This window comes from Pipistrellus hanaki (genome assembly GCF_964339955.1).
Source record: "Pipistrellus hanaki genome assembly, chromosome: 15".
Taxonomy (NCBI): domain Eukaryota; kingdom Metazoa; phylum Chordata; class Mammalia; order Chiroptera; family Vespertilionidae; genus Pipistrellus; species Pipistrellus hanaki.
The window spans coordinates 1457717-1473936 of record NC_140517.1 but is presented as its reverse complement, the minus strand read 5'-3'; the positions used below and the strand labels follow the sequence as shown (position 1 = coordinate 1473936).

At 55.7% G+C, this 16220-nt stretch overlaps 1 protein-coding gene across 3 annotated transcripts in view; it reads right to left on the bottom strand.

Moving 5' to 3' along the window:
* Positions 1-16220, bottom strand: part of PHKB (phosphorylase kinase regulatory subunit beta) — a 46333-nt gene that overhangs the window by 19963 nt on the left and 10150 nt on the right. For all 3 annotated transcript variants that reach the window (XM_084905472.1, XM_084905471.1, XM_084905473.1), the window contains 10 exons: positions 16035-16173; positions 14587-14686; positions 10894-11001; positions 8250-8330; positions 6649-6764; positions 4974-5037; positions 3083-3178; positions 2150-2347; positions 1468-1525; positions 689-766 (listed from right to left, as the gene is read on the bottom strand). In XM_084905472.1, the coding sequence (XP_084761598.1) occupies positions 689-766; positions 1468-1525; positions 2150-2347; positions 3083-3178; positions 4974-5037; positions 6649-6764; positions 8250-8330; positions 10894-11001; positions 14587-14686; positions 16035-16173 (1038 nt within the window). The remainder of the gene's footprint in view (positions 1-688; positions 767-1467; positions 1526-2149; positions 2348-3082; positions 3179-4973; positions 5038-6648; positions 6765-8249; positions 8331-10893; positions 11002-14586; positions 14687-16034; positions 16174-16220) is intronic.

The following is a 16220-nucleotide window of genomic DNA, read 5'->3' as shown; positions in this document are numbered from 1 at the left end:
GGAAACCCCGTCTCCTGACAGAATCGCACAGGTTTCCCTAACCCCGTCCTCCTGCGCAGGCAGGCCTGGTGTCTGTCTGACCCCCCCGAAGTCTGTGATACGCCGGCTCCTGGGTCAGCGCTCGCCGCTGAGCCCCCTGAGCCCCCCTGAGCCCTGTGCCCCCCTGAGCCCCGTGCCTCCCTGAGCCCCCTGAGCCCCCTGGTCCCCCTGTGCCCCCCTGGTCCCCCTGGCCCTGCTGCCCCCCACACTGAGGGGCCAGGTACCTTGGCTTCAGGTTCCATCCCCAGCCCGGTAAGGGGGGTGTGGGAGGCAACCAATCAATGTACCTCTCACATCCATGCTTCTCTCCCCGCTTCACTCTCTCTAAACACCGACGGGAAAACACCCTCCGGTGAGGATTAAAAGCCAGTCCTTCCTGCCAGGCCGGCACAGAGAAGGAGCTGCAGAGGTGGCAGAGGAGGGCCCGCCGCCCGGCCGGCGTCCTACAGCGGCTGCAGCCAGACCACCTAAGTGCCCGTCCTGGCCGCGCCAAACCAACTCCGTGCAGGAGACGCATTTGAGGGGACAAATGAATAGGCTGATCCTCCTAATCCATCCCCGGCCCCTCGTGTCTCTCGGTTTGACGGCCGCTCTGTCGAAGAGGAAGCATGCGCATTGGGAAGGAGCTCGGGGCTGGCCCGGGGCCTACCTTCGGCCGTCCGGTGCAGCACGGGCGCCAGCAGGTCCTGGTACTCCTTCACCTGCGCGGCGTGGCCGCGGAACACCCCTGGAAGACAGCACGCCCTCAGCAGCCCCTCCGCGAGCACACGGCCCCGCGGGGAGCCATCGCCCCAGGACCGCGTGGGTGATTAACCGGGTGAACGATAAACATAAAACTTAAAAACAGGCAACGAAAATGTGTGTGACATTTTTCCAGGAAGTCAATTTAGAAGGTCATGTTAGTATTTAGAATTGAAAACTGAATATTAATTGAAATTTCTCGATTCTCAGTATAAATTTTATAGATATTCAGTGTCGCAGATTATGGCATTCATGGTTTCTACGCATGAAACTTCCTTCTTTATAAATATGAAAATAGAGCTGTATCATTTTAAAAATAATTCAGCCTGGCCGGTGTGGCTCAGTGGTTGAGCATCGACCTATGAACCAGGAGGTGGTGGTTCGATTCCCGGTCAGGACACAGGCCCGGCTTGCGGGCTCGGTCCCCAGAATGGGATCATTTATGTTTCTATCTCTCTCGCTCTCCTTTCCCCTCTGAAATCAATAAAAATATATTTTTAAAAACAATAAAATAATTCACAGTGCGGTTCTAATTCTCTTAGCGATTTAACCCTCCACCGGGAAGCAGGAGAGCGTGGTGTGCTGAGGCGAGTGGCAGAGGCGCGGGGGAGCGGCCGGAAGCCGTGGCATCTCCCACTGACCCCTCCCTGACCACCCGCCCCGGCGGCCGCCGGCAGCCGCACTCACCGTCGATGATCATGTACAGGAAGAACAGGGGGAATTCACACTCGATGCCATCGAACAGCTGGAACAGAAAGTAGAATGCTGAGGATTTCATGAACAATTAGCTGCGACAAGCACAGTGCCAGGGCAATGCATCAGTCACAGTCACAGCGGGAGGTCCAAAGGAGTGACTGATGGTGTAACCAAGCGGGCTGGGTGAGCATTCGTGGAGAAGGCACACTGAGCAGTGTCGCCGTTGTTGTTTAAACTCTCTGACTCATTCCTGGAGCCTGTGCTTCATCACCGTTCAGCCTGCCTGCTCCGTGACAGTTCACGGGGACTGAGCATGCCCATGCCCGGCGCCAGCTGGCCCAGGGCTGAGAGCACAGGCAGCCGCTCCCTCAGGGCCCAGATGTCCGCCCATGAGCGTCCGGAACTGGGACGAAACCCCCGGGTCTGCCAGGGCCAGGGGAGGGCTCGGAGAAGGGGGCTCACAGGAGGCTGGCAGGTCTCTCCAGCGAGGGACGAGGGCGCCTCACAAGCACCGGCTGCCTGTGCGAGTGGCACCCCGGGGACTAACTTCCTCATCACAGCGGCGCACGGGGCATATGAGGAGGCTCACTGTCTAGCCCACTGGTAAGCGCCTCGCCAGATTCAAGCAGGGCGGCACTCCCGGCCCGTAGGCAGCGGAGGGGAATCCCGGCACCTTAATCTCGGCCGGCTTGTAGTAGCGCCGGTGGGGGTCCTCCAGGGCCGTCCGGTACCCGTCTCGCAGGAAACGCTTGAAGCCGTATTTCCCCTTCAGCTTCCGGACCACCTTGTCGAGGGTCTGGCCGAACAGAGCCTCGTCATCCAGCGCGAAGGCAGGGTAGCTGATGCAGGGGAGCAGGGCGGCGTCCGTGTTCTGGGGAGCGAGAGGAGGGGGCGACGTGACCCGGGGAGGCGGAAGTCGGCAGGGACCCGGCACCAATGGGACGGCGGCGCCCGGGGACTAGACGGCCACGCGGCCTGGGCCCTGGGCCTCGGAGGAGACAGATCCTATCCGTGAGGAAGTCCTCTCAGGGCCCAGCACTGAGCTCGGCGTGAAGATCTTACTGAAGGCAGAGTGTGAAAACGTAACGCCATTAATTAGTCCTCAAACTTAGCTTGTCGTAACAATCTTTTATAATCAGGAAAAACAAAACCATCTAAATGTCCAACCAATAGGAGGGTATGTTAGCAGCCATTAAAATGCATGCTGGGGAAACAATTTTTTTAAATATGGAAGCTTGTCCGTTCGTAGGACTTCGTTATGGGCATTACTGGGACTATCTTCCAGTTTTGTAAAGTGAAAATATCGGGCACATACATGAACCATGCGGACACCCCCAAACAGGAGTGTGTCACCTGCGGTGAAAGTGTGGGGCTGCAGGAATGAGATGACGATATTTGCACGTGTGGGTTTTTCTTTTCTTTTATCAAAATCTTGAGTTACTTCTATACCACAGTTGTTTTTAAATAATTAATCTCACTTGGGGCGTTATCTAAAAACAGAGCCACAAGGAACTCCCAGCAAACTCTGCGAAGGTCTCCGCTGGCAAAGGACAGGTAACCGAGGTGACGTCACCAGGGACGCCGAATCCACGGGAAAGGTGCTCACGTGAGATCGCGACTCCCGGGGCAGCAGGGAGCATAGGGTCTGCCGGTTGCGGTTATGAGCATCGAGATCCACGAAGATGACCGACCACGAGCAGCCCTGGAACGAGAGAGGAGTGGGGACGCGTACAAAGCTGGGCACCTGGACTGTCAGGTTTAAGAGGACAGCAAGCCACGCCGCTGCCTGGCCCCTGCTCGGGGCTGATGTGTGGTGAGAGGACAGACCGTTCCCCTGCACGTCCTTCCTAGTGGCTGGCGGAGGGAGAGACCTGGACAAACAGGCCAAACAACAGCCAGAATAGCCAGATCCACCATTTCACTTCCTTACTCATAAATAGCCTACTTAGATTGTGCCTTTAAAATTTCAACTCAAGGCAGACTTGTATGCTATGGCAATTAACTCTCTAATGGTCAGCTTATCTTAAACGCAGACCAGCTTGCCCGCCGCCCACTGTGGCTGGTGGTTGGGCATCGTTCTGAGCAGCAAAAGGTTGCCGGTTCGATTCCCAGGCATCAGGGCACATGCCAGGGCTGTGGGCTCCCTCCCCAGTAGGGGGCGTGCAGGAGGCAGTCAATCCATGTTTCATTCTCACATCGATGTTTCCTCTCTCACCCTCTCCCTTGCTCTCTCAAAATCAATTGAAAAACCTTTAAAAAATAAATAAATAAAACCGGCCTCGGCATATGGCCCAGGTTTACAGGGGGGTAACAATCACCCACGGCCACAGGCAGCGATTCGCATTCAGAAGCGACTTTTTAAAAACATCACTGAGGAGTAAGTGCCTGTGGAGGCAATTATCACCTGCTCAGAGGCTCAGACACACTGGCTTCCGGCTGCGGTGTTCAAAGGGAGGGAGGCTGTGCCTTCTCTGAATGCCCTGCATCTCATGGGCAGTCTCCCTCAGTGCCTTCAGAGGGGGCGGGGCCTCGGCGCGGTGGGCATGGCGCCTCTCCCGGGAAGACAGGAGAGGGAGGGGATGCCTTCCAAGGTGTCCGTGAGCCCTGGCAGTTTTCATCCCCACCCCCTCAGTCATCACAACTCTGCCACGCCCCCACCCCCGCCCCCCGAGACCCCCGGGGAGAGGCGCAGCCTTAACCCTCGCCCTCACCCCCACATCCCACGAGAGGATGTGCGGGCAGTGGGGGGCGGGCTGCCATGTGAGCGCCCAGGATGCGTGCCGCGCCCCTCGCCCAGTCCCTTCATCCTTCCCATCGCACCGGCCACCCCCAGGGGAAGTGGGGGGAGGGAAGAGGAGGCCGCTGGGCACCACAGGAACTTCCTCACACTCACCGCGAGGGGTCCGTAGCACGGTCATGGCCACAACAGAAACCTCCGCATCTGGCTCCTCCATCTAACCCCCTCCACTGCCTGTACCGACCCAGCGCTTCCATAGCTTGGGGTTCGTTGCAATATCAGCCGGAAGCCCCTTTGCCGTCCGTCTTAGAAATCTCTACAAACATCGCTAAGGAAAGTGAGCCTCCTTCCTGACCAGAGAAGGACGCGGACTCAGGTTTCACCCTTTCCGCCAGCAGCTTGATCCATGGCTGCTTGACGCAGGAACTGACTAGTGACTAGTGAGCATGCCCACCGACGTTTCTCTCACATCAGTGTTTCTATCTCTCCCTCTCCTTCCCTCTCTCTCTAAAATCAATAAAAATATATAGTTTTTTTAAAAGGTAATGAGAATCCTGCACTAAAAGGTTTTTAAAATTAAGCAATGTTCTTTAGTCAGGAAACTAAGAGTTAGCTGCAGGCAGGGCAGCCTGCTGGGCCGTGCGACATAAATTTCAGACGCTCTGTGATACTGAGGAGTGACGTGGTGAATGAGTGGCCGAATTAATTAAGCAGGTAATTAAAAACACAATTGGCGTTGGCTGCTGCTGCGTGTGTTTACCTGATTGCCGAAGAGGTTGAATCCATTAATTGCTTCCAGAGCCGCTTTTGCTAGGCCCACGGAGCTGGAAGGGAAAGGAACACGCTGTAATCTGCCACATCGGCTACAAAACGAGAGCCATCGTCTGATGAACATCCACAGCCAGTTTCCTCATGAACACTTCTAACGACTTCCGGGAGGAGAGGAAGGCTGAGAGACTTCAGAATGGCGTGCCGCTGTTTTCATCTTCCTCTCTGGTCGCCAGTGACCTCTGGGGAAGGGGATGTTCCTAAGTTCCCCTCGACGTGGACAGGGGCCATGGGACCGGTGGGGCAGCCTGAACTCGGGCTGCACTGACAGTCACTGGCCCAGGAGGGAAGGTGAGCTCAGAGGAGGCTGCTGGGAGGAGCGGTGCGGGCACCACCAGCTGGGCACCGGGCACCACCAGCTGGGCATGGTCAGTCCAGAACAACACAGAAGAGCTGCCTGACGTCACTGGAGCCCGGAAGAGCTCGCTCGCGTCATATATGGACCAGAGGGTGTGGCTGCCACACCGCCAAGTCCCCGCTCGGGGACGGACACACAGGCAAGTCCGTGTCCCCAGCACGGCTGACCGGCCACCGGCCCCTCATCTGTCCCTACAGGCTTCTCTCTGTGATACCATGTGTGCTCCTCCGCCGCGTACAATGGTGCTCAGAAACGGGGAGACGCGAATTCCATTAAAAATAGGACACTGTCATCTTATAAATAGCAACCTTAAAGCATTTAGACTTCACATCCAGCCTATTTCACTTACTGCAACTTTCTTCTGAGAGCAACTGCACGTGCCATGAATACTGAGCAAAATTAATGATCTGTCCTCGCTCAGCCGTCTCCCAGGCAGAGAACAAAGCGGCCGGAGCAGCAGCCCGGCGGGGAGCCGGCAGCAGAGCCAGTCCTCCCTCCCACCTTCTCTCCCTTCCCTTCCTCCCTCTTCCCTCCGTCCTCCCCGGAGAGGCCATGCCCAGGGCAGAGGCCCTGCAGGTGCCTGAGCACCTGCTCTGAGGTCCGTGTGGCTGGGAGCCACGTTCTCCGTGGCGTGTTCACGTGACGCCTCTGCAGTAGGTGCTCCGCGTCACAGGGAGGTGACCGATGGGAAACGCACGCTGTGTGGACGGGAAGGGGAGCCGCCACCTGCCCTGAGCCTCGATAAAAGCTGGCCTCCTGGGCATTCGTTTAGTGTCTGAGAGGCACAGGGGGCACTAAGGCTACTTCCCTCACCCCATGGGGCGGGGGGATTCATCCGCCATTAACCGCCGTCGGCAGCCACTGCGGCTGCCTCAGACCCACAGCTGCTCGCACCTCTTCCAGAAAACAGCGACCGACCGACCGACCGACCGCTCCTCTGGATGTGAAAGGTCTGCCCTGCCGGTTAGGGTGAAGCGTGGCCCTGTGGGCAGAGGGGAGCACCACACAGCGCGTGTGCGCTGGGGTTTGGCGGTTCCGAGGACCTGACTTTCAGAGAGATCACCGCCCTGCGGAGCGGAGCCGCTCTGTGGCTCTAATTTGAAGTGAATTTCATCGGCATCACGTACAGGGAGAGAGCAGGTGGACATTAGCATAGCAGGCACGGCGCCAATCCGACACTCGGATTGTGATTCATATTCAGACTCACACGTTTAAATGAATGAGAACCGCTCAGAAAGCAGCCGGTTACCTCGAATGCAGCTCCGTGCTGCCGTTGTTGTACTTGCTGCCTCTCTCCCAGACCCCGAAGTCAGGCACCCGGTAAACTCTCTCTACACAGAACACCAGGTTCTGGATAAAGGAGACCTGGGAGGAAGGAAACGGAACGTGAGCACAGGCGCAGCAGCAGGTGCTCAGGCGCCGGCAGGAACGGTGACGCCCGTGGGGCCGCGGCCCTCCGGGACACGCCGAGCTTCTCCTGACGACCGATCGCCGTGAGCACTGACCTCAGCCTCCAGCGGGAGCTAACGCTGCTCCGCCCAGAGAAAGAGCTGACACCCGCCAGCCCCGCCACACTCTTCAGGGAGGTGTGAGGGCATCTCGGGAACGAAGACAAACAGAAAGCACCGTTTCACAGAGGATAACGTTTGGGATCACAAACGCCCACCTGAGATGTTAACATTCTAACACCTCAAGAATAAGAGCCTGCGCTCCCACTGCGTGTACCGTCTCAATAGAGTCTGTGCTCCCCCCGAAACCGGTTTGGCTCAATGGATAAAGCATCGGCTTGGGGACTGAAGGGTCCCGGGTTCGATTCCAGTCAAGGGCATGTACCTTGGTTGCGGGCACATCCCCAGTAGGGGGTGTGCAAGAGGCAGCTGATCGATGATGTTCTCTCATCGATGTTTCTAACTATCTCTCTCCCTTCCTCTCTGTACAAAATCAATAAAATATATTTTTTCAAAAAAAAGAGCCTGTGCCCCCACTGTGTGTGCCATCTCAATAAGAGCCTGTGCCCCCACTGTGTGTGCCGCCTCAATAGGAGCCGTGCCTGGCTGGGCCCAGCTGAAAGCGTGTCGCGGTGTGTCTGTGTGCGTCCGGCATTACCCCCCGCGAAAGAAACGCTCCCCAACTCTGGGCAGTGTGGGCGGACATTCCGTTCCAATTCCCGAGAAGAATAAGAGCGTGCTCTCTCTCTTTGAAAAACACCAGAAACCCTGCTGAGAGGCCGTGCAGATGAAAATAATACAATATGACAAAAGCATCTCTCTACTCTTAAAGGGACGGGTCACAAAAAGGAATGAAGCAAAAAAAAAAACCCACAAATAATAACAGAGAAAACCTGCAAATGCTACTTTACTTTCTTTGTTACTAAAATATCCTGAAAGCTTCAATTTCAGATCGCCTTAAATAGAGCCTTCATAGGAGAACAATTTTATAACTTGCTATATGATTATTCATTTTCAAAGTGCTGTGCACTGAGACTTTTGTATCTGATATCCCAAATCCAATCTCTGATGATATGAAATGAAGAATAATCCATTTTTTATTAAACAAAAATCAAGTTTTAAGAAGTAAGATAAAAGAGGTCCTTGCAGATGAAATTCAGCGCGAAAGAATATGAGGAGCCTGACTGGTGTGGCTCAGTAGCTGAGCGTCGACCTATGAAGCAGGAGGTCAGGGTTCGATTCCCGGTCGGGGCACAGGCCCGGGTTGCGGGCTCCAGCCCCCATGGGGGGCGTGCAGGAGGCAGCCGATCGTGATTCCCTCGTCACTGACGTTTCTCTCCCTCCCTCTCCCTTCCTCTCTGAGTCAATAAACACGTTTCAGAAGGAGCCGGAGGGCACGTACCTCGTCGGTGTTGTAGATGATCTGCAGCCCCGAGGAAATCATCTCCACCAGGTAGAGCAGGTAGAGGGACACGGCGTTGATCTGGAACACACAGCACCGTGCGCGTTACGAGAGACAACAGAGACGCGTGACCGAGTTAAAGGTCAAAGCCACAGGGCCCGCCCTCCGCTCTCGTCGGCTCTCAGCAGAGTCCTTCCTGCCGTGACCGGAAGGAGCTGTGGATCTGGCCCCTGAGGAAACCCCGGCTTCCCAGGGCAACTCCAGCACCCTCCGGTCCGCTGCGGGGTCACACCGGGCCGCAGGTGGGCCTCGGGGCAGGTGTATCTAGAGCAGTGTTTTCAGACTCAAACCGAGGGCTAAAACTATTATATATAAAAACTAGTTCTGCCCCAAAAGTAACTTTGTCACGTCGACCCTCTCGAGCGCATGCGCGTCCGGTGTGATGGGGACACGGCCACCGTGGACAGAGGACACAGAGCTCACGGCAGCATCGGCAGCACGTGTTCATGTCACTGGACGCTCCAGCAGAGCCTTTAAAAGCTACGTGCGTACCTTAATCAATAAAGAAATTTAAAAAAAAATATGCAGAATAATGTCTAAATAAATAAATAATGAAAGCTACGTGCGAACAAACGGTCTGTAAGCAAACGGTTTCCTTCTTTGGGTTTACTGGCCCACTATAGACAGGCGAGGCAGCAGGGCCTCCCCCGGATGCAGGCGGCCACACAGAAAGGTGCAGGGATTTTGATGGGCGGGGCTTCTCCGTGGCCTGTCTCAGAGCTCATGGAGCAAAGGGCTCATCCCACAGCCAGGCCCCAAATACCTATCCCAGCGCCAACACTGGCCGGCAGGATCGGCTTCAGAGAGGTGTCATTGCCACACTCAGCCACTGAGGGGACCCTCCAGGGGCCCTCCGCTCTGACCTTTGGGGTGCTTGGTGAGAAAGGTCAGTGGGTGGCACCTGGTAAAGGGCCCGCCAAGTGGCTAGTGACCAGCACTTACTGAACACCTATTGTGTGCCCAGCACAGGGCCTCAGCTCCGGGATACAAAAATACACGAGCTGGGGACATCTGAAAACCTACTTCAGGTAGGAAACTCCTGTCAAAGCAAGAGGTGCCTAGAGCCAATTATGTGACAGCCCTAGGACCGTGGTGGGCAAACTGCGGCTCCCGAGCCACATGTGGCTCTCTGGCCCCTTGAGGGTGGCTCTTCCACAAAACACCACGGCCTGGGCGAGTCTATGTTGAAGAAGTGGAGCTAGAAGAAGTTTAAGTTTAAAAGATGTGGCTCTCTCTCTCTTCGCCGGGACCGGTTTGGCTCAGTGGATAGAGCATCGGCTTGGGGACTGAAGGGTCCCAGGTTCGATTCCGGTCAAGGGCATGTACCTTGGTTGCGGGCATATCCCCAGTAGGGGGTGTGCAAGAGGCAGCTGATCAATGACTCTCTCATCGATGTTTCTAACTCTCTATCTCTCTCCCTTCCTCTCTGTATAAAAATCAATAAAATATATTAAAAAAAAAAAAAAAAAAAGATGTGGCTCTCTAAAGAAATGTCCATCGTTGTGCTGTTGATATTTGGCTCTGTGGACTGATGAGTTTGCAGACCACTGGCCTAGGAGAAGGCTGAGCAACAACACGGGCATATAACTGCGTCCCATGGACTCATGGTCACAGATAAGTATAGGAGTTGGCGCTGCACTGAAATTAGGACACGAGAGCGAGGCTTTTCTGATGGTTGGGAAGAGAGGAACTATAAGGAGAAGATCTTATTTTAGCACCAGATAATGGGCAATCCGCACTCTGCCCTGCAGCCGGAGGGCGGCAGGAGGGGAGGAAGGAAGCGCTAAGGATGACGGCGGTATGGATCTGTGTCCTGGGGCAGGCATCGGGACTCCAGCTGGGAGCAGCGGGAGCTGGGCAGGCAGAACATAAAACCCTGCAGGGGTCCTCAGCCCGGCCCGGAGTTAACACGTTACGAAGACAAACGCACAGGCTCCGGAGCCTCCGGAGGGTCACTGGGGGAAAGGTCTCGCTCTGTGGGAAGCTGACACATTAAAAACGAGCTGTTGTGGAACAGGAGCTTCTGATCCGCCGTGACGGCCCTGCCGACAGTCTTACTCCCTGGTTCCTAAGCGTCGAAACTCTTTCAAGTTCGATGACAAGTACAAGCTTTAGCCACGAAAAAGCTGTAAGATGTGCCCGGCTGACGTGGCTCAGGGGCTGAGCGTCGACCTATGAACCAGCAGGTCACGGTTCCATTCCTGGTCGGGGCTCAGGCCCGGGTTGCCGGCTGGACAACCCCCAGTGGGCGGTGGGAGGGCAGGAGGCGGCCGATCAATGAATCTCCCTCATCATGGATGTTCCTGCCTCTCCCCGTCTCCCCTCCTCTCTGAGATCGGTGAAAACGTCCTTTGGACGGTCCTGACATCACAGCCTTCCCAGCCGCCCTCTTGCCTGTGGGCCAAGGAGTCGGCCAGACTCGACATTCAGCCACCATGACTCACTCGGCCCCGGCGGCTCCCGGCACCCCCTCATCATGGCTGCTGCCCTTCGCCCGTGAACACCCGTGAGGTCACTGTGGACCGCGGCGAGGCCGTGAGCCCTCTAGCGGGGGGGCGGGCTGCCGGGGCAGGCATGTGCTCACCTGCAGGTGCCCGTACTCCCCATAGGACAGGACCTCGTCCCCGGTGCGCACGTCGAACACGGAGTGCAGGCAGGTGGCCGGGCGCGGGTCCTGCTTGAACTGCTGGACCTGCAATGACATGCGACGTGCACACAGCGCTGGCCGTGCACGTCCGGGCCGGGCTGCAGCTCCTCACAGACCCTGCGCCATCTCTCGCGGCAGGTTCGGCTGAGGAAAGCTACCGCTTGTAGGCAGAGGGCGGGACAAGGCAGAGACGTGACTTTTTCTGAAGAAACACGACAGGCAGAACCGTGGCTGCTGCCTGGCCGGCGTTCCCGGCCATGGACACCTGGTGGGACTTATAAACCCAGCAGCGAGGTAGCAGGGAGCTCGCCAATGTCCTACCACTGGCTTCTGAAGGCCCTGCGTCTCCGTCAGAGTCCAGTAGCGGCTTCCCCTGCGGGCAGGGCTGTCACTTCGTGTCCCACTGACCGTTGTGGAAGCGCTTACGTGACACTCGGTGACAGCGCGCTGGGGGCCGCAGGCCAATGCGGCGAGCGCCCGGACGGAAACGCTGCTTCCTTCTCCGGGGACACGGACGCAGCCCGGGCTCCCGTCCGCCTGGTCCTTCCCTCCCAGCCGCCCCCTCTCTCAGGCGACAGCTCCAGGGAACAGGCCCCGCCTTCCCTCGCTCACTGACATCCACGCTAACAGTTCAGGACACCAAGGAAGCACTAAATGCTCCCGCAGAACAAAACCCTTCCCCTCGTCTCCTCCTATCCAAGTCAACTTGGCAAACGTTGACGGGTGCCAACTGAAGGCCAGCTGCGGGCGGGTCCCCAGAAGCACCCTGGGACAGGCGCGGAGGATGCACGGATGGCACGTAACTCAGTGGAAAAGCAACTGAAAAGACGTGAGAGAGCCGGGCCGGTGAGGCTCAGAGGTTGAGCGTCGACCTAGGAACCAGGAGGTCACAGTTCGGTTCCCAGTTAGGCCGCATGCCGGGCTGTGGCTCCATCCCCAGTGGGGGGCGTGCAGGAGGCAGCCGGTCCATGATGCTCTCTCATCACTGATGTTTCTCTCTCTCTGCCTGTCTCTTCCTCTCTGAAATCAATATAAACACATTTTTTTAAAAAAATATTATTCAGACCCTAACTGCTGGTGGCCTGGGACCACACAGGCAGACACCGTGTGGTCACCCCCTCCACACACGTGATTATCATCTCAAACATGGCTCTGGGAGCAAAGATTAAACCCTGCTGACAGTAAAACAAAGCCCATCCTGCCTCCGGGATAAGGATCTGCCGAAGGAGCTGGTCTGATCTGTTTAATAAAATGGCTGAGGCAGCTGCCGGGCGGCGGCTGTCATTTGTCTCCGAGACGCACGGCCCCGGCGGGAGGTTTACGTTCAATCACCGCGTTCGGGGGGGGAGGCAACGGCTAACCGACTCACGATGCTCAAACGGAACATTCCGTGCCCGAGCTCTCAGTCCGAAAGCCGCTGAAGGACGAGTAATTTAACATTTCAGAGAAAGAGCAGGGCCCACACTCTATAAGCGTCGGAATGGAATGGGGTGAATTGGATGTGAATTACTGACGAAAAGCACTCCTGAAAGCAGTCAAAATCAAGGAGACATCAGCTCGTGCTTCGTGGTGTCTGACATCTGGCAAGTAAAAGGAAGGGATGATTGACACGACATTTGCTGGACTGAGAAAATCTAAGAGCCTGAGCTGGTCTCGCTCAGTGGTTAGTGTCGGCCCGCAGACCAAAGCATAGCAGATCTGATTCCCAGTCAAGGGCACGTACCTCGGGCGCAGGCTTGACCCCTGGCCCAGGTCAGGGTGCGTGTGGGAGGCAACCAATCAATGTCTCTCAAATCAGTGTCCGCTCTCTCTCTCTCTCTTCCTTCTCTTCCATCCTCTCTAAAAGTCAATGGAGCCGAAACCGGTGTGGCTCAGTGGATAGAATGTCGCCCTGCAGACTGAAGGGTCCCAGGTTCGATTCCGGTCAAGGGCATGTTACCTTGGTTGCGGGCACATCCCCGGTAGGAGGTGTGCAGGAGGCGGCTGATCCATGTTTCTAACTCTCTATCCTTCTCCCTTCCTGTCTGTAAAATGTCAATAAAATATATTTTTAAAATAAATAAGTAAATAAATAAAAATCAATGGGGAAATATCCTCGGGTAAAGAAGATTTTTAAAAATCTAGATGAATGTTTTCTCTGTTTCTATTCTATTTGGCTTTTCTGAAAACGTAAGTCGTTGTAACTAAGCTCTGACAGGTGTGAGACAAGAAGGCTCGCCGAGACCGGTGTGGCTCAATGGATAGAGCGTCGGCTTGGGGACTGAGGGGACCCGGGTTCGATTCCGGTCAAGGGCGTGTACCTTGGTTGCGGGCATATCCCCAGTGGGGGGTGTGCAAGAGGCAGCTGATCGATGACTCTCTCTCATCCATGTTTCTGGCTCTCTATCTCTCTCCCTTCCTCTCTGTACAAAATCAATAAAATACATTTTTTTTAAAAAAGAAAAAAGAAGGCTCACAGCAGGAAAATGCCTGAAAGCTGTAAGCCCCGTGTGCGGGGTGTGCAGACACCCAGTCCCAACGCCATCGCACACATACAGCGCACGGGTTTCAGTGACCGACCCCGTGCACAGAGGAAAACCCCCGAAGGGCTGCCCTCGCCGGACGCCGCCCTGAGGAGCCGGGCGGGGAGGGTGGAGTGTCAGGAAGGGACGTTGAGAGTGGACAACAAGCCACAGGGAGAAGCCCTGCCGTGACAGCACCTCCCTCTGGCCCGCGATGCTGGCTGAGCCCATCTGCTCCCAAGGAGACCTGCCTCCAGGCGGGGGACGCTGAACGCGCAGACGACAGGCCCTCAGAAACGGTAACCATCGGGTACGCTGTGCACCACCCCATTTTTCACCACGTCAAGCATCAGTTAAAGCAATACAACACTCACATGATAAGAACATACAAAATGTAGCACACGTAGGACTGCCCGTATAATCACGGTGTGCATCTCTGCAGTGAGCCATCTGCCTGGGTGGCCTTGGGGACACATGACACGCTCACAGACACTTATCATATTAGGGCCCGGGACACATGTGTACAGGCAGGGAGGGAAACACCTCATTACATGTGTGTGGTGCTTGGCCATTTACACAGCCTTACTGTGTGTGTTATTCCTTTAATCTCCACAATGACCCTGCACAGTCTGCTGTTTCCTTTTTTAAATATATTCTTATTGATTTCAGAGAGGAAGGGAGAAGGAGAGAGAGAGAAACATCAATGACGAGAGAATCATGGACTGGCTGCCTCCTGCACACCCCCTAGAGCCCGAACCCTGGGCCTGTTTCCTGACTAGGAATTGAACCGTGACCTCCTGGTTTACAGGTCAATGCTCAACCACGGAGCCACCCTGGCCAGGCCCAGAGGGAATTTCCATGAGGGTTTCCGGGGAGAAGATGGACGCTGTGAGGCTCCTGAGAAACGCCTCAGCAAGCAGACACCAGATGCCAAACACAAACCGGCGGGAGCCTGAACAGCAACTCCCAACCACCTGGCGCGAGGGTCTCCTCGATGGCGGAACTTGGGGGCCGTGGCTGGGCAGGCAGGGGCTGTGCTCGGCCCCCTGAGAGTGCCCCCTGCCCCCCACCAGGAGGGGCTGCTGCGGGTTCGCCCCTCCTGGGTGCGGAGGCCCTGCCCACACCTCACCTTATCGGCCTGCCGCATGTAGCAGTACAGGATCCCTCGCATGCACTTCACGGCCGAGTGCTCCAGCTCGTGGGTCCGCCCCTTGTCATCGTCGATGCGCCTGGCGGGAGAGATAGCTCGGGGAGGAGGGTGGAAACTGGGATTTGGGGAGGGATCAGAGCTTTCGATAATTGCCTATTTAGCTATCTGGCTAATCCCGCGTTCCGGCAGCATCCACTAACTCCCTCACGGTGAAGCTCCGTTTTCCCGGCGGATGCAGAAATGCTGCCAGAAAAATATGTGAAAATCCCATGATGAAATTTATGCAGATTTCTCCTTCTCTTAAGGACGGAAGGCAATTGCTTTAAAAATAGCAGACAGTGTTTTCCACACGGACTTGGCTCAAATTTTAAGCGATGTTTCTATATTGGAAAAATCTACCAGAAGATATTTTTAAAGCTCACTGTTTCAGGGTGGAGGCAGTTTTTAATATCACTCCCTTTAGGTTAGGCAATGGCCACTTGATTTCTGAACTCTCCATACAACTCTATTGATCTCTCTCTCTCTCTCTCTCTCCATATATATATATATATATATATATATATATATATATATATATATTAAAGGCCAAGTGCATGAAATTAGTGCATGGGGGGCGGGGGGGTCCCTCAGCCCAGCCTGCACCCTCTCCAATCCAGAACCCCTCGGGGGATGTCTGACTGCCGGTTTAGGTCCGATCCCATGGCAGTCTGACATCCCTTTTGCAATCCGGAACCACTGGCCCATAACCACTTGACTGCCACTGTCTTGATCACCGTCTAACCGCTCCCCTGCAGCCCTGATCGCCCCAAACTGCCTCTGCCTCAGTCCCCACCACCGTGGCTTTGTCTGGAAGTCGGACGATAGGAAGATGTCCAGTCTCCTGGTCTAATCAGCATATTACCCTTTTATTAGCATATATATAAATATATACAATACATATATATGTTTCATGCTAGTACCACACCGTTTTGACTGCTATTTTGTTTTTATTTGTATTATAGTATTGACATCAGGGAGCCTGACCCCTCCCTCTATGTACTTTCTCCAAGGTTCTCTAGCCACTTTGGATCTTCTGTATTCCGGATGCATCTTAGGACTCAAGCTCTCGTCTGAGGAGAAGCCGTTGGTTTCTAACAGGGCTGCACGCAGCAGTGTATCGCTGGAGGCACTAGGACTCTGGCCAGCAGCATGTGGCCTTGACTTATCTCCCTCCCTCCCCACACCCCCGTATCTGTATCTTCTTCAAGTTCCTTCCCGTGGCAGCTCCTTCTGCCACCACCTATGCCGATGGCCGACCCAGAGGTGAGAATTTACGCTCGTGAAACACTGAACTGTCTCATGTACACCCGTAGGCAGACGGGAAGGCGCAGCTGACCCGGCGTCCTGAGGGAACGCCCTCCCCCCAGAGGGCAGCGCACGCCGCTCACCTGTACGCGAGGGCCACGGCCCAGGCGGCCGCGGCGCAGTACAGGCTGTCCTGCACCTTGGCGTGCTGGTCCCCGCCGCAGGTCTTGGTGGGGAAGAGGCCGGTGGTGGGACTCTGGTACAGCAGCACCGTGGCCTTGACTGCAAGGACAGGGACCACATGAGGACCGGCGACCCGAGGTCACGTC